Source organism: Grammomys surdaster, unplaced genomic scaffold, assembly GCF_004785775.1.
Source record: "Grammomys surdaster isolate TR1022 unplaced genomic scaffold, NIH_TR_1.0 125277, whole genome shotgun sequence".
NCBI classification, from domain to species: domain Eukaryota; kingdom Metazoa; phylum Chordata; class Mammalia; order Rodentia; family Muridae; genus Grammomys; species Grammomys surdaster.
Genome location: NW_021620157.1, coordinates 156,283 through 175,410, shown reverse-complemented (window position 1 = coordinate 175,410; position 19,128 = coordinate 156,283). Strand labels below are relative to the sequence as shown.

At 38.5% G+C, this 19,128-nt stretch overlaps 1 protein-coding gene across 3 annotated transcripts in view; it reads left to right on the top strand.

The window, feature by feature from the left end:
* Positions 1-13,024: 13,024 nt before the first annotated feature.
* Ccdc50 (coiled-coil domain containing 50) overlaps positions 13,025-19,128 on the top strand; it is a 59,891-nt gene continuing 53,787 nt past the window's right edge. Inside the window, exon 1 of one of the 3 annotated variants that reach the window (XM_028785578.1) lies at positions 13,025-13,113. In XM_028785578.1, coding sequence (XP_028641411.1) covers positions 13,065-13,113 — 49 coding nt within the window. In that variant the 5' untranslated portion in view covers positions 13,025-13,064. The remainder of the gene's footprint in view (positions 13,114-19,128) is intronic. The other 2 variants (XM_028785577.1, XM_028785579.1) reach the window with 2 other exon arrangements.

The following is a 19,128-nucleotide window of genomic DNA, read 5'->3' as shown; positions in this document are numbered from 1 at the left end:
CACTCCAACAAGGTCATACCCCCTAGTAGTTCCACTCCCTGGACCAAGCGTTTTCAAACCACCATAGATGAAGAAAGTCAACTGCATGTGATGGTATTTCTTATGAAACTGAAATCAGCAGATGGATCTTGAAGGGATAAATCTAGACTGCAGGGGGAACTGTTGAGGAATCTTTAACATCTGCAAGGGGCACCAGGAGCTTGTTGTAGCTCAGCTGCTTCTACCATAGCTCAGGCATCAGTTACTCTGTCGAATCAGCACAAAATTGACAAGCGGTCAATCAGAATGTCTCATGAACAGCCTATTGTACATTTCACAGCATACAGGAAAGATCAACAACAACCTGGTCAAGATATCTTAGGATTATGCCACAACAGAGAGTGTGAGAGAGAGTAAAGGCTAACGATACTTGTTTCTAGTAAGATCAGTAAAAGAGAAGAATATAACAATATACCAGTGGCTGGCTCTTGCACTTTAATAATGATACTATGTCTTCTATTGCAGCCATTTTTCAATCGCCAATGTCCCCACATCATCTTGTCTCTTTGGATCTAGACTGTTTTCTTAAATGATAATCAAGAAAGGTAGAGGTGGCTTCTTCCTCAGAAGAACAATGGAATTATTTCTAGTTCAGAATAAGAAAGATAACATGCTTCACCTAGCCAAAGATCAAGGAAGATACTGCCTGCTAGAAAAGATTCAGGGAGCCTAAACTTGAAATTCCTCTCTTATAACACATACTGTCAAACTGGTAGCTATCACCAAGCTATTTTACAAGCAATAAAGGAAAAACATTTTATTGGGGCTGGCTTACAGTTTCAGATATTTTGTCCATTATTGTCATGGCAGAAAGCATTGTGATGTGCAGGAAGACATAGTGCTGGAGAAGGAACTTAGAGTTCTACATCTGCATTCACAGGGAGCAGGATACTAATACTGGTCGTAGCTTGTGCTTCTGAGACCTAAGGATGCAGACAGCAGAGACTGATACTGGTCCTAGCTTGTGCATCTGAGACCTAAAAGTCCACCCCCAGTGACACATTTCCTCCAATAGAGCCACACCTACTCCAAAAAGATCACACCTCCTAATAGTGCCACTCCCTATAGGCCTATGGAAGCCATTTTCCTTCCAATCACCACAGCTATGTTCTTACAATTGCTCTTTCTGTAAAAACAAAGACACTCCATTTTGTCTTGAACTCAGGAATATTGTATTTTCTGTCAACACTCATTAAATATGGCAGACTAACTTACTTCCTAGCAAGTGAAAACATATCTCAGATCCCTCACAGTCCTTCACACTTGACCCACATTCAATTGTGAAAGCTAATGTTTGGTTGAACCTATCAAAGTCTTCATTCATCTACTGTGGTCCAGTTGCTTATTACAAAGGTCACACAGGTGAATTGATTAGGAAAACTCTGGTTAACAATGAACTTACAAATTTTAGGTCTCTGATGGTAGCTCAGATCTCTTATATTTGTCTGGAATAGTACATTTTGCCTTAATTATCTATTATCCTTTGTGTAAGGGATGAAGTTACAGATACTTAAGGTTGTCACCATGGTTTTTCTTTTATCCCACATGTCAGATAATCAATGTCACAATTTTTATAATTGGATTATATAGGCTATATATTTGTTTCATTGTGGTATGAATCATAATGTTATTAAACACACCTGAAGAGCCTACTTAGAGACATATTTACAACTCTATTTCTGTATATACAGCTTTCAATAGAATGCCATTATTCCACATACTCATTATATGACCTACTTCCATTGTAGCATCTCCCAATGGTAAAGAGGCATATATGCATCTGCTTAGTAAAATATTTGACATCAATGTTTCCAAGTATAAGTCTGTTTAAAAACTGATCTTATTGAAAGATAGGCCAACATCTTTAGGTAGATACAGTTAGTTCCTCTAACCTTTCCCAAGGACATTTGTAGTCATTTGACAAAATGACTTGGAGTCAATTAGTCCTCCCTGTGGTCTTTAAAGTACACTGTTTTCCTCTGACAAGGGACAGTTTCTGTGACAGTGATCCATTCTTTTCTTTGGCACAAGAGGTCCATTAAGTTTAAATGTATTTCTCTTTATGAAGCTCTAGCAAATTGATAATTATAATTGCTGCCATAGCAAGCAATTGTTGGTGTTTGTTTGTGAGGGCTCTATCACTATTTAAGTCATGCTGGCTTCAAAATCACTATGCATCTGAAGCTGTCCTTGGAACTCTGTATAGTCCCTTCCATACTGTCCCCAGTGTTGAATTACAGCTTTGTGCTACCATGCCCAGCTCTAAGCCAATCAATTGTAACAATCATTCATCCCTTAGTGATGGCCCATCTGTTCCTCAAAAGGGGAAGCTTAATAACTGTGACAGTGATGAGGGCCAGTCAGCTGTGCCACTCCGTCACAGCATCCAGGGAACTAGTGTATAGCCAGAATGGGTATTGTAGCTGCAGTTTACCCTCTGAAGATAAGTCTTCTGTTAACTGTTTTCCTGCAGCCATGAGAAATCTGAGCCTACAATGCTTGCTGCATTCTAACACTGCTCTGGGGAGTCTGAAGTTACAGGAAGACAGGAAAGAAAAAAGAGAAAACAGTTAAAAGGTAAATTTTTTAGCCTTTGATGTTCATATGTTTACAAACAATATAAGACCATATAGGACAAGTATATTTGGTAGTAGGAACTCTCAGAATTTCCTAAAATCACAGTTTCTTTGATTGGTGCCAGGACGATTGTCTCATTGAATTATCTTGGCATCTTCATGAAATCACCAAATCAATTGAATGCCTACATAGACTCTCTTTCATCCACTGACCCATTTCTCTATGACAGCGTTGCAGCCATGAATGCTGTAGGCTTCTAGTAAGATATGAAAGCCCATGCTGTTCATATCTACTAACTTATCTGTCCCTATTGATTCTGACAACTTTAGTGTTCGCATTTACATATTAATTGTCCACTTTTAACCAAAAGCCTAATTTTAGAGGAATTATGTTATATTTATAAATAAACATTGGGAAAACAGGCCTCTTAGAAATATCCATTTTTCAACTGGGAAGTGAAGAGCTATTCTCTACTTCAGATTGTCTTCAGTTTCTATGAACAATCTAAAAGCTGATGCTCAGATTTTAAGTCTTGCTTATGTTGACAAACTTCAGCCTAAAATAATATGTGTGTTTTGACGTTACAATAAAGTGCATTAAATAAAAGACTTTTTTCATCTGACTGTGACTACTAGATGGAAATATAATTATTTGTGTATATGAACCTTATATTCTTATATTCTATGTTCTTGCCTTTTATATCCAGTAATTGTTTTTAGATTTATTTAGTTGTTATTTAATAATCATAGCATATATGTAATAAAAAATACTGTTTTGAAGGGTACAGTATTAAATGTGAATATCAGTAAGAGTTCCCTAGTACTCTTCATCCAAAGTGCAAGGACTGCAGGCACATACCATCCCACTCAGTTCCATTTATATATATATATATAAAATATAAAAATTAAATAAATTAATTTAAATAAAATTAAATATAAAATTAAATATATATATATATATTAAAGTTAATATACACAAATAATAATATTTCTATCTAGTAGTCACAGTCAGATGGAAAATTTTTTTGATTAATGCCCTTTATTGTATATACATATATATTTATATATATATTTTTTTTTCTTGATTTGCTTTGCTGATATTATGTTCAGGATCTGTCCATTTCTCATTGTGTTCTATATGGATCACTGTTGTAATAGAATCCGTCAGGTTTTAGACTTGACCCACGTAGAGGGAGATGCACCATGCATTCTTCTCCTATGCAAACCTTCCACCCTTCAGTCATGGAAATTTAGTTTAGTTCATGTCACTCAATATTTGCCCTCATTATCATAAAGTTTACAGCTGTCCACAGGTTTTTATGAAGCTTTACTTCTGCATTGAGGTCCCCCCAACTGACAACTGACCATAGATTTCACTGTAGGTCCATAATATAAATAGATAAGACTTGCTTATAATAATCTATTGGTATCCTTGTCTACTAAATATAGAATTTGGGCCATCTCACTCTCGGTACTCATTGATTAATTTTTATTTTCATATTTTTATTTTATGTCTAGTTACTTCATATCTAATATACTTTAGTTCAATGTTAGGAATTATAAAGATATCTTGCAAGAATACATTGTGGAATTTTTGGAGTAGACTTTATTTTCATTTTGTTCTGGCAGGCAGTTGATTTTCTAGACACTATTTTGCTGAGCCTGTTTTTAGGCTTTCAACGTCACATATATTTACATATATATTGATATAATATATATCTATATATTATATTTATACATATTATATATTTATATATATTTTATACATTTATACATATTGTATATTTGTATATATTTAAAATATATATCTTGACATATGATGCTCTGCATTGCATTTGTTCTGTCAGCAAAAAGGCTACCACCAGATGCATCTGTCTTATATAAGAAAAGACTGTAAGTAAAACCACTTTGCTTCATAATTTACTCAATCAGTGATGTTGTGCTATTAACAAAATTGACTATACATGAAGTAAGGCAGTCAAAGAAAACAAGGTGAGGTTACCAGAGGAATGTCTTTATAGACACTGACATCAGTGAGGTACCTGATGGGAGGACAGTGGCAAAGGGCTATAAGTTCTGAGGAGTGGGAAGTTACCCAGTAGTGCAGGTAATTATCATGAGAGGTCCACTGAGAGATCAGTGTGAGCACCAATGAAGCTGGAAGTACTTAAGAACCAAGGAATAGATTCTGGAATAGACAATGGGATGGGAAGACAACAGTGACACTTTCAGTTTCGTTGGACAGTTCACTTGGGTTTATCAGAGAACCTTACGATGGTTCTTAAACACTTTAATCTCCCTTCTAGCCTTCCACCCACCAGAGGTAGTCGAAAGCAATAATTATTAGGATACGAGGAAAATGGACCTATTTAGAAATTGTTCTTTGGAGCAAATCCCATCTGTGTTGTCAGGAAATCAGCAATTTAGTTGACAGGTCAGTGGCAGCAGTTTGATCCACTCACAAACACTTCACAGATATGCCAGCAGTCAAGTTTAGTAGTTTTGGGGTAGCAGCAGTGGTGGCATAATCTAACAGACAGCCATGTCTCGATAGAATTGGCACCTGTCAGCAGTAGGGCATCAGCACATGTAAGCAGGAGAGACCAGGGCCACCAGAGACACTAGGAGAAGTTTCTTGCCATGCATCTCTCAATGAAGTGAAGATCAGCAAAGACTGGAGACTAAGAAGCATTGTAGAACTAGCTCTACAAGCAGGCCCCTCTCACAATCCGTTGAGTTCTATTTATATGTTCTCCAAACATCATGTGTTCTCCACTGGTCTAGCCTCAACACTTGAGTCTGTCAGTTTGTGTCAGCTGACATCACTTGGCCAATCTGCCTGACTCCGCAGAAGTGGCAAGAAACTGCCAGCCCATCACCAGAAGTTTTTGATGCATTTCTCTCTATAGAATCATGCCAATTGGAGCTCAACAATGTATGTAAGAAGAACCAATACGTATGTGTCATTAGGAAGAATCCTTCATCATGCATCCTTTCACACTCTTGCTTTAGCAAAACATCCTTTCACAGTTGTTAACTTCAGGAAAACACTGCTTCACCTGTTTGCCCCAGTAAAACATTATCTAATACAACTGACTTTCCAAAGAAACCAGAAGTTTTTACTTCATTGAACTATTGGTATGTAAATCAAATAGTTACAAATTTTGGGAGCTGATAGGGAAGGAAGGAAAAAGTGGATTCAACAGGAGACAAAGAGGATTTGGTGGATAGTGGCGGAGGAACTATACTGAAGGGACTGGAGAACAGTGCTACATTAAAAGTCTGATTAAGGGTCCTGAACTCCCAAAACATTATTGTCACCAGCAGAGTAAGAGGCACAGTTCTACTCCACCACTCATGGTAGTCAGAAGTGTTGCCTTTCCCTTTAGAGACCTCTTTCAGGCCAAACCAGGCTTTGGTGTAGGAAATAATTTGAGGGTGGGCTGTTATGAATTGGAGCTGGTGATTAAGACATTTGTGATATAAATGTTAAGAACAGGGTTAATGGAAAGGGTGGGATTCGGAAAAAGAATGAGACAGGGCTCAGCATGAATTCCTTCAGGAAGAACTGTAATTAAGTTCCTTGCAATGGTATATGAAGGGTTTGGGTGGCTCCCACATTACACTTCTAAAGACGCTAATAACCCTTCCCATTTTACTCACTACTTCTACTTATGGCTATGTACATGTGAATGCAGATGCCCATAGAAGCTGAAAGAAGGCATAAGATTTACCTGGAGCTGCGGACAGACAGCTGTGTTCTACTTTACATGGATGCTGGAAAACTGAGCCTAGACCTTCTGCGAAAAGAGTGCTCACTCAACCACTGAGCCATCTCTCCAGCCTCATAAGATTGTTTTGGTTTTTTTTTTTTTACATCATTCTAGAAATGTAATTTACAACAGGGTTAAAATTTGAATTATTTTCTTCTCTCACAAAGCTTTGAGGTTGGCGGAGATGTGGTGAATGTAGGAAAGTGGGTAGTTCATGAAATTCAAGATTATACATCACGTGTAAGCATGGTTTATTTATTGTCATTAACAAGGTGTCTTCTGGTGGCCTTTCAAGTTTCCTGCCCAGAGACCACAGCCCTTCCTTGAATGTTATCACAAACAGTTTTCTATCTTTCTGTGCCACTTCATTGTGAAGGTCCATATGAAAAGTCTTTGAGGCCTATAACATAAAACATAAGCAGTGTGATACATTTGATATCTTGGCAGTATCTGTTAAGACCTGAGTTATATCTCCTCCAAAGAGACATGTCAAACAGCTAACTCCAAGTCCATTTGAATGTTACTGTGTTTGGAGACAGGGGTTGTCACAGAAAATTAGGTTAAATTAAGAACTTTGGATTAGGCTTGCTCCTAATATGATTGATATTTGTGAATATAAATAAGAAACGTAGGCATAGAATAGACATATTGGCTGCATATGCACAGAACAAAGACCATGTGTGAACCTATGAACAAGGCACACACCTGCAAGACAAAGAGTTAGAGGATTTCAAAGAAATTATATCATTTATACCTTTATGTACTGTAGTTCTCACCTTCAAACTTGAAAAATAAGTCACTCAACCCACCTATTTTGTAACATTTCGATTTGGTATTCCTAGGAAACAAACAGCATCTCTTTAATGTAGAATGTCTTTCTATTTACAGCCTCATTTTGGAACGGCTCTCATGTATAGATCTTGTTGATGGGGCAGCAAGAGTCAGTTGTCAAAGGGAAAAGAAGAGTTTTTTCTTCTCTGTATAATGCCATGTGTAGCCCTTCATTCCTGTTTGTCAAGGTTTCGACTGAGTATTAATTCATCTGATTATATCATTTTCTGTTTGTCCTTTCATATATTTGTGATGCTTACTGATGATACAATTAGATAACTTTGTTCACTTCATATTTTAAAATTTTTATTTATTTATTTTTATTTTTTTCCAAATCTGCTTTTTTACCATTTTAATTACTTGCAAGTATTAAGGTCTGTTCTAGGTTGAGGAACTAGCAATACAATAGATGCAAATAGTCAAGGAACAAGCAAGACAATAAACATAAATAGTCAAAGAACAAGCAAGGCAATAAACAAAGTCCTGTGATCACTCCTGTGATCACTGTTTCTAAGGGTTTATCAGGATGATCAAAATATCTGAGCCTACTTCCCTGTCCTAGCCCAAAGCCATTTTCATGCTTGAAGCCTATTATTTGTTCTAGCCTAAAATTTAGATTCCTTCCTGAAATTACTTCCTTGGTTCTAGCCTAATGTCAGATTCCTGCCTAAAACCCATTTCCATGTCCTTGACCAATGTCAGCGTCCCTCCAAACAGCCCTAAGAGCTCTCCACATCTCCCCTTTTTTTATTTCATTAAAAAGCAACAACAACAACAAAGCCTTTCTTAGGTCATGCTTACAAGAGTGCCTTTCTTACCGGTCATAGAATATGCATGATCAAAAGCAATGTACTTCTGTCTTAGGTTGGAAAGGCTCTGTGCAGAATCTTATCCATCCTTGGCTTGCCATCATGTCAAATTAATAACTCTATCTGGGGGTCCATTTTCAGGTTCAAGCCATGTACCTTGGCTGCCAACATGTTGATGTTGTTAAAGACAAGCTTTAACATGATGGGCAGGAATAAAAGTATTCCCAGGACAAAAAGGGTTAGCATGATCAAGCTACATATGCTATTCTTGAAGCTTGAGCAAATGGAAATACTGACCTCAGGGCATGGATAATTTTATCAGCAGTATTTGCAGCATCAAAGCTCAGCAGAGCAGCATTCTTTAAATTCATAATCTATTTATGCAAAGTTAAAACATCCAGAGAGGTATTAGAATTATGTTAGATATCCTGCAAGTGTCTTTAAACTTTTTGCTAATTTTAATGACTATCATTATAAATTTTAGAAGTAACACAAATCCATTGGTTTTTGACATGTCACTTGAAATGGTTTCTTACTCTTAAACTCTGAACCTCCTTCCAATAATTTGAATAGGATAAAGAGCATCACTTCATTGTGCCAAATACCTATCTAAATCCTCTTGCATACTCAACACATTAGTAACATTTTTATGCTGAATGATTAACAAAAGTAGGTGTCTTAACTTCTTGTGTCAAAGCAATTGTAGAAGTAGTGGTGCTAGCAATTAATGTAATTAAAGCTGTTATACCAGCAATAATCAAGCCTGCTACCCTCTTGCTTCTGCTTAAAGCCTGACTCACTTCTTCCAGTACTTGCAAGTATTTTTTTCAGAATACCAAAGTCCTGTAATACTCAGGGCAATAAAGCAAATGCTGGTGGATAGACCCCCATAACAGACATGCCAGATTTCAACATACTAATACAATTAGAAAGTGTACAATCAATATAACTTACATTAAATACTATAGAAGAAACAAAATTAATTTTAACATGACAATTAAAAGAGCCTTAACACATGCTCTAAAACTTGTTTGAAATCCAGATCCTGCCACAACTTTATCTCTTGCTAACATAACATCATAGAGAACTAAAGCTAACTTCCGAATATGTCTCTGAAAATGTATTTTGTTCATTTCTAATAAATACTCACTGACTGTTTACTATATACCAAAGACTAATCTAAGTATTAGGGAAGATGTTCAACAAAACAGACAAAAATATCTGCTGTCACTGGGCAATGGTGGTGCACACCTTTAATCCCAGCACTTGGGAGACAGAGGCAGGCAAATTTCTGAGTTTGAGGCCAGCCTGATCTGCAGAGAGAGTTCCAGGACAGCCAGGGCTACGCAGAGAAACCCTGTCTAGAAAATCCAACCAACCAACCAAACAAACCAACAAACATATCTGCTGTCATAGAGTGTACTTTCCAATTGCTCCAATTGAGGAATTTTATGTTTTCCAAGTAGATTTCTTATGTCCATTTTCTATACATTATAACAGGTATTATTTAACTAATATTAAACTACTCTTGCCTGGCCCTTTTTAAATGAGGCAGTTACTGTTAGCCCAGTCTAATTTCAAATGTATAACCAGCTGCCTCCATCTGCTGTGTCTGATATTGCAGGTGTATGCCATCACACCTAACAACCTTCTAGCTAAGAACCTATCATATCTTTTTTAAAAAAGTAGTTAGTGGTACCAATATTGATTTATAAATAACAGTTCTTATGACATTCAAGTCATGATTTGGCCTTGGAAAAATATTTTAGGATCTGACCCAGCTTAGGAATTTACACTTCTCATGAGACTGTTATTTAAATTGCAAAGCTGACATTTTAGGATGCTAAAATATGAGGTTAGGGGAATTAATCACACAATCCTTCCTTGTTAAATTCTTTTTAAATTCTATCACCCATGTTGCTTTCACTTTTTGGCTAAAGAGACTCTAACCCTGAGCTTGAATTGTTCAGATTTAGAGTAGATATGAGTGTGAGTCACTGAAGGCAAGCCCAGACATGCAGGGTTGTTGTTTTTTTTTTCTCAAATCTTCTACTTTAGAAACTGGACAGACAACCGAGCAGTTCGATTTCATTACTTTCTGTACTAAAAGCAGCCAATTCTTTAATGAACAGGAACAACTTTAACATTTTTGTTTGTTTGTTTCTATTTTCCTTCTAGCCAGAAATGTGTATGTTTTTAAGAGAAGTAAACCTGTGGAATATCTCACTGAATTAGTCAGCTTCTAGGCAGGAAACATGTTACAATCAACACTATTTAACGGAAAAGAACACAACTAAGATACTATTCACAGGGTCTTGGCAAGATTGAGGCAACTAGCAACACTGGAAAGCCATCCTCCCCACCCCCCAGCAGAGCACTGCAGGCCCATTGGGAGGATATGTGACCATTAAAAACCTATGCCAGCTTGAAGCAATAGAAAGAAGCCTTCTGGGCTCTGTGCTGATTAAATGTGTCATCGCTAACTTTAGGTTCAACCTACAAGGCCATCCCTTAAATCCTTTTATGAATCTCAGACCCAGTGGATACCGTTCCATCCTCACCATGCAACTGCCACACTCACTAATTGGATGAATCTAAGCCTGTCTCCTATCTTGAGTCTTTTCTGCTCTGTGGGGGCTTCCAAAAACAAGTCAGATCAAATCAAACCAAACCCAAAACCAAAACCCAAAGAAACAATCCCCCTTTTTATTCCTCCATTGCATGACAGGCTCTCTCCTGCCTTTCTGCCCCTTTCCCTAATGGGTAAAACTGTTTCTCAGTGCCAGGCCCGAGGCTCTGCTTTCCTATTGACTACTGGCTTTTTTAGTCATTATTTGGATTGGCACATCTATGATGCACATCCCCTCCCTCCAACACCTTAACCACCTAATGGGATTCCTCATTTTGCTTGATATTTTGGTCTCAGTGCCTTTCAATAGCTAATTGGGTTTACTTCTTTCAAAAATTAAACAGATTTCATGTTAAATAGTTACAAATGCTTTCATTACTAATATAGGTTTTAACCTACTCAAAATCTGCTTACCTGTGTTCAAATCCCTCCTTACTCTCACCTTTTATAGTTCACCTTAACCTTATATGGGGCAGCTGTGTGACTTTCACTTTTCTAATGGACTATTGAAAACATCAGCAGGTCAGTCTTTTTCTTAATATGGAAGTCTTTTGCCTTAATATGGAAGACCTCATATATTCTTTGTGGGGTGAAGGTTTATTTCTGCTGCCTAGCCAATGGACCGAAAGATAAATCTTGCCATCTTTCCTCCCCAAATCACACTTAAGAGGAGTAAATTTTTCTACAACTACATACATCTCCAGCCCAAACTAAAAATACTGTCATTATAAATGCTCTTTATAACTATAAGAAATTAAAAACAGGTCCATATATGGCAAGACATTTAAAAATACCCCCCAAAACTACTTTGCTACAGCTTCCTTCTTCACACTTAGCTTATGGAATGCTCTCTATCTGTGACAGGGATGTGCAAACTTTCCTTGTAAAGGCTTTGATAGTACTTTAGATTTTGGGCTTAAAAGGCAAAAACTTAAATGATCAGATTTAAAAAATAATTTAAAATGTACTATTTAACCAAATATAGTCACTGTGTTTCAGTGGGCTGGGTTTGGCCTGTGGGTAGCAGCTTGCCAACTTCTGATCTAATTTTTGCTCTAATTTACACCTTAATTTTTGCTAACCAATTTTAGTGTCAAGTTAAAACCATACCACTTCCTCCTGACCTCTCATACTAGGAGTCTGAGCTGAGGTCGAAAGCCAGTTTAAACCAGTGGCTGAAGTGACACTTTGAACTTTGACAAGATGTTGGAGTGAGATTCCAGAGATTAACAATCCTGCCAACAAGCCTCTAAGCTCTGAGGAGGAACCTTGTTTTGCTACTGTGTTTCCACCAGAAAGTGCCTTCTTCTCTGCTTCCTCCCCTCTGCTTATCTTCAGTTTAGTTTCATTGTCTGCTAGTGAGAGTGACCTCCCACTCAGGAGACAGAATACCAATTTGCTACTCTACCCTTTATGTAGCAAGTCCAGGGAGGTATACTGCTCCACCCCTTTTGCTCTCACACCCATTCTTTGATAAATATGCATGGTTTGTGGACTAATGGACTGAAAGATAAGATTAGTGAAGACACAGTTTAGGACGGGAATGTTTCCTTTCGGAAAAAGAGACAGTTCTTAAAGGAGAGTGAATGTTGTCCAGCGCCCTGGGATGAAAGAGGAAAAGTTGCTTCTTTCAGAGAAACACAAATGGCGGAATTATAGACCATTGAGTGGCTTGTTGGAACAGGGGAAGCCCATACAAGTCTCTGTCACTATCTCTCCACCCCCGAACTGAATATCCGATCTGGTAGACATTTATAGATTTTTGTTGAATGAATGACTCAGTTCTTCCTGCTGGTTGTGAATATTCCTTTTGCAGAAGGGCCCAGAATTTAATTCAGTGTTTTATATTCTGGTTTCTTTCTTTCTTTCTTTCTTTCTTTCTTTCTTTCTTTCTTTCTTTCTTTCTTTCTTTCTTTCCTTCTTTCTTTTTTTTTTTTAAAGAACATAAATATAAAGAATACACACACACACACACACACACACACACACACGTATGTATGTTTGTAAGTATGTATGTATATGCACACTAATCTTAGATAGAAGAAAGCCTCCTTAGTACTAAGGATTTTATACAGGCTTTAATCCCAGAGTGGAGCTCAGGCAGGACCTATCCAGGCGCCTGGCTGGCAGGTGCAGCCTCCGGTCCCGGGCTTCAGGACGCAGAGCTGCGGCCGGGGCTGGGCGCGCCAGGCACAAAAGAGAGGGGAGGCGGTCTGGCTCGCGCGCCTCAGCGTGCGGTGCAGCCTTGCAGCCCCCGCCCCCCGCCGCCGCCGCCTTTCTGTCTCCTCTCTCCCTCCGTACTGGACTCCGGTGCATTTCCGGCCCGGGGGAGTTCGGCGTCGACCCGGCCAGCCCGCGGGGTGGGCGTGCGGCGAGGTGTCCGCGCGCCCGAGGCCGAGCGGCCGCCATGGCCGACGTGAGTGTGGATCAATCCAAGTTGCCGGGCGTGAAGGAAGGTAGGCCGGGGGCTCGCGGGCTCCGGGGAGCGGGGCTGCGCGGGGCGCGGGGCCACCTACGAACGCCGCGAGCCGGCCTGGTCCGCCAGGGGCTGTGGGAGGTGCTCGCCTGGCCGCGCGGCCTTGTTTTGCCCAGTGGACGCTTAATGTAGAAATCACAGCCTCTCCAGGCTGGCCTGGACCAGGGGGTGGCGTTCAGAGTAGAGTCTTTTGTTTTGAAACATGACCCTCTCTCCCTCCTCTGCTCCTTCTGCTCCTCTCTTCTCCCTCCTTTTTTCCCTCACTAGCCTCTACTTCCCCCCTCCTCCTTTCTTTCTCTCCTCTTTCCCTTCCTTCCCTCTCTCACCTCTCCCTTTTCCTAGTTTAGTTTCTGGCTGGCTCTTAGCTTCCAAAAGGTTTAAAATTGTAGGGTTGGCATTGCTTTGAATGGTGGACCTCAATCCCCTCTAAGTATCTCCCCCGCTTCCTTTTTTAATAAAGACCAGATTGAATAGGGTGGGAAGCTTGTGACCCTGTCTCCCCCTCCGCCGCCCATGGCTCACTACATTGAAGTCCAGGAAAATAAGATTGACTAGTACTGGCCAGGCCTAGCTTACTTCATCACCCCCCATTCCCGGGCCTAGGATTTTTTTATTGTTTTGGTTACTGGCTCATCTTAATGTCACTCGTTGTCTCTCCCTTCTCGGGAAAAATACTGGAGTTCCAGATTTAAGTATTACGAAACCTAGAATGTTCAAGAGTGCTATCTTAAAACCATAAATTCTGAGGGGGTCTTTGTTGTGGATCTCTTTTGTTTCAGCAGGGATCTGTAGCCAACACTGTCTGTGACTGAGGGGTGTGTTGTGTAAGTGAAATAGTTTTTCTTTCTTGAGACTTTAGGCTTCATTGCCAATTTAAAGTGACTCAGATGGTCTTGCTCTGGCCAATCTGGAAATCCCAAGACAATTAGTGACTACTTGGCTGCATCTGCCCTAGGATTTCAGATTTCAGAGGAGCACAGTGGGTAGGAGTCACTGATTTTATGTTCAAATTGTAATAGGGTTGGATCTACTTCTTTGTTTCTAAATAGTAATAGTGCCCTCAGGCTGAGTTTTTGGTCATAGTATTTTTCCATCGTTTCTGTTCCTAGCTTGACTTTGGTTATTGCAGTTTTTAGTTAATGGAGTCCAAGGAGCTGAGCCACAGGGAAGACAAATTGGTTCTTCACCTTGAGACCTGTTGTAGAGCTCCTCTTGCTTCTGAATATGGGTTTTGTGAGCAAAGGTGTTGGTTTTATGTCTGAGGAAAAAGTTCACCTTTGGTAGCACTTTCTTTCCGCGCGGGTGTTGCTGAGAATGGAGTTCAAACAGAACCTGACATGCAAAGCCGCAGTGCTGGGGTTCAGTGCCTTCCTCCAGCCCTCCACCCTTATCAGTGACCTGGAAAGAACTTTCTGTTTGTGTCTGCTTTGAAGCCCTGAGAGGTCCTCTCATTTCTTATCAAGACATGCCTAATTTGTGCTAGTATCTTCTTTCTCAAGGAGTTCCACACTTTTTATCTAGGCCTGCAAGATTTTTCCATTCCCTAACACCATGAATTTTAAATGTTCACGTTGGTTTTCATTCTGGATATTGTGGTGCCATGCTAGGCAATCCTGTTTAGGGACTCTGATGAAGTGACAGGGATATTTAGTGTGGCTCTTCCATGTGTCTTTGTTAAATTAGAATTTGATGCTTACTCACTTTGAAGGAGATCAGAAGCTGTTGGGATCATTGTCCTGACAAGCACCTGGCTCTAAGATCATCAAAGGCCATGATGGATTTACTATGAGCGTCCCAGAGTGGTGAGAATTTGATCTGGGAAATATTCAAGTCTAATAACTGATATACCTTTTTCATATAATTCTTAATTATGACCCAGCTACCACTTAACTATCTTTCCCCTAGTTAAAGAGAACCTGAAGATGCCAGTGAAGGGGCAGAGCCTGCTCTGACACCAAGTAGTCCCAAAGCTGGCAGCTAAGTCCAAGTGACTTAGTAGCACTTTGTTTAATATTTTGGCTCAGATACTTGAACCTCATTAAAAAAAGCAAACACCACTTGTCTTTTCCAATTTTCTTCTGAATTTGACCTTTTGGTAGATTTATGCAAGTTGCAGTTGACATCATGGGGTAGACTATAATAGAGACTTAGAAGAATGTGGACCTGTGTCCTGTTTCACTGCCCTTTCTTTAAGAGAGGGGTAGGGTGCTTTGATCTTTGATGTCTCATAAACAGATATCAGGGTACAGGACTACTCACAATCTTCTTCCTTAGATTAACATGTAATGCTTGCCTCTTTGGTTTGTATGGAGGTCAGAGCTTTGTTGGGAAGACCCTTCATAACACACACAATTATGAAGTGTGTATACTTTTGAAAATAACAAATTAGGAGACAAGAAATTTTGAGTTTATACAAGTGAAAAGAGTTAAGCCAGTTAAATGTCAGTACACCCCTATTCCTAATCAAAATATGTTTAGAATATCCATATACTTTTTGTAAAGGAAAGATTATTTTCTCCATCAGCCCCCCCCCCCGTTCCATTTACCAATTCTCCAAATCTTGTTTTGTTTTGTGTTCCTATTGTCCACATGTCTGGCAAGGCTCATCGTTTGCCAAGTCCGTAATAATCTGCACGGCACAGCGTCTTGTTTTGTGTGTACCGGCATGCTTACCGTCTAAAATTAGTGCACCCAGGAGGGACTTACTTTTAGAGTGTAGTCCCTGTTTGTGACTCAGTTTGTTTTTTATAATAAACAATAAAATTTAATACAGCTTGAGAAGTAGTTATACAAAGAGTCACACCTAGAAAGCCCTGGTTGATTAGGAGTCTCAGACTCCCGGGTTGCACAGTGGAGTAAATTAAATTATTGGTATAACTTCAGAACTTCAAGAGGAGATTAAAATAATGCCTGGCATGGTAAGTTAATTGAGTGGTTTCAGAGATCCACCACACTTTGTGGGCACCTGCTGTGATGTTAGCATTTGTTTGGCCCCAGGGCAAGTTTACCTTTCCTTCTCTTCAAAGTTCCACAGCAGATTGTACTGGTTTTCATGTGTCCATGATAGAGTTTCTTACAAATATTTTATTTATCTCTCTTTTTGTTCCTTATCTAGATCCATGGCTTTTATGGAGCCAGCAGTTAGTAATGAAATATTTAAATATTTGAATGAATGAATAACTGAATGAGTACACATATTTTAGATCTTCCCTGTCTGGTTTAGATATCCTATTTACAAGACAGCTGTTTCAGATTCTTTCTCTGAGTATAGGCTTTTAAAGACAGTTCTTTTTAATTACATATATCACATATCAATAGTGGCACCATTGAGATTATAAACATATAATCATACATATAACATATACACATTCATATATACACACTTAAATAAATATATATCTTTTAAGTAGAGCTTATCTAATATAAACATATAAAACATACAAAAGAAATTGCTTGCTTTACTTCTGGCTTTGAAAATTGTATTAGAATAAAATTATACTAAAAACTTCATTTTAAGTACAAAACTGTGACTGTGTGTGTGTATATATATATATACATATATTTAATTTATATATATATAAATATATAATTATATATATATATATATTTATAATTTATAATATATATATATATATATATATATATATATATATATATTTGTGCGTTTGGTTGTTTAGTCTGCATGTACATCTTCACCATTTGGGTGCTCGGAACCTATGGAACACAGAAGAGGGTGTTGGAACCCCTGGAACTGGCATTATAGATGGCTATGAGCTGCCATCTGGGTCTGGGAATTGAATATATGGTTTCTAGTGAGCCACCTTTGTAGCTGCCAGATATAGATCTTTGAAAATCTTCTCCTTGCCGCATAAGGTGAGAAAGACAATAGCTCCACAATACAAGTGCTCTGGGCTGTGTAGTTGTGATCTTGCCTTCAATTGCAATATATAATGCAATTGTAGAGAACCTTCTAGATTGAGCTGTCTGTACCGTGCCTGTGATCTCAACAAGCAGGAGGGTTACAAAGTTGAAGCAATCTTGAACTACATAGTAAGATCCTTTCTCAGAAACAAAACAAACATGTACATATTTGCATCCTTACCTGTTGGAGGAGGTGAAAATCTGTCACTTTATTGTAGTGTAATGATTTCTTGAATGAGTAAGTGCATTTTCCCCCAAATGGGTCTGTTTGTAAAATAAAAAACAACAACACAAACAAAACCACAAACCTAGCAATACTGCAGGCACAGTTGCTGTTTAGAAGACAACAAAGCTCACTGTCATTTTTAAAAGGACAGAGTAGAAAGCACTAAAAGCAAGATATGCTGCCAATGTAATCTTTTTAGCTATGGAGATCTGGGCAGCAGAGATGGGAGTGAGTGGTCATATGGAAGAGGTGAGGTTCTGAGGGCCTTTGTACCAGCCCAGTGTTCCTCCTCTCCCATCCTCGGCTTACCCTTCTTCCCCGTTTCTTTAGAATTGCTGTGTGGGTATGTACATCTAGCTTGTGAAGTGTGTCAGATTGTGCTTTCTATCATATTTAAAATACTGGGATGAAAATGATCAATGACAAGATTGAGGGATTTTTCCATAAAGTTACTTTAGGGATAATGTTTTCTTTGATGCATTATGGGCTTTATTTTCTAACCAAACATTTTTCTTCTCAGCTCTCATGTTTGATGAAATAAATTGTATGAATTATTAAAAATCACACTCCTGCCTCAGTGATTTTCTACTTTGGGGGGAAAAACACTTGTCTTTTCTTGTGTACTCAGCCTTCATGAAAGGCTAAAGGGTTAATAATTAAGGATATAAACTGTCTAAAATTAAATTCTTTAGAGAAGTATACTCAGGGAAACCATAGTTCCTTGTCTTTCTTTATTTTCTATAAGTATTTTCCAGATGTGTGAATTGTACTTCAGTAACTAAAATCACTTTGAGAGGTAGCCACTATTAGTGCCATTGGATGAAGAATTTTAGCCTGTGACACACTTAAAAGATGTCCTACCTTTATAGTTAGACAATTAGGACACCTAGATCTTTGATATATCCTTGGAAGGATAATTAATTTTATATTCAAGAGGACAAAACGAGTGTAAAGGAATGCTCAGATATTATTTTTAAAAACACGCCCTTTCATTTAAAAGCACATATGTGCACACACACACACATAAAACAAACAGTTGGGTGTGTGTATAGAAGAATTGGTAATGATAGTGTCATGAAAACCTAATAGTTTACCTAGTACTTGTTTACATAGTTTTCTTCCTTCTTTCCATTTGCTTCCTTTTTTCAATAGAGTTCATTGAGTTATGATTTGTATACAGTAAAACATTCTGTTTAGTATGTGGTTGTTAACAGTTTGCTCATTTTTATAATTAGACTTCTAATTGAGCTTGCAAAAGACTGTATTTGTATTAAGCATTTGGGAAATATAGATGGAGAATATTGTGGCAGCCTTAGTCCAAAGATGCTTGAGTTTTTAAAGTTTTTGCAGTGACCATATATATGCTTTCTTGACAGGTGAACTGAGGGTGCTTTTTAAGGTTTTGATGGTTCAAAAAGAGTGAGATTTATAATGGCTGTGAAACTAGAATTTCAGCAAATAATGCGTTGTAGGAACAATCTTGGCAGAGGCAGTGGCTGACACAGTGTAATGATGTTGCCTGGTACTTTATAAACGGCAAACAAATCTTTTAAACTTAGTTCAATGAAATTTACCTAAGATAACTCTTTAGTATTACAGTTATCGGTATGAGCATTATTATAATATTACTTTCATATTAAACTCAGAACTTTACATATGCCAGACAACCATTCCACCACTGAACTACAGATCTGCTCTCAGGAGACCCAACTTTTAAAATAAATTTGCTTGCTCTATCTTTCACCCACCCATCTATCTCCACCCCCACCCTCCCTCCCCTTTCTCCGTCTCCATCTCTCTGTCTCTCTCGGTCTCCCTTCCCTCCCCTCCCTCCCTCCCTCCCTCCCC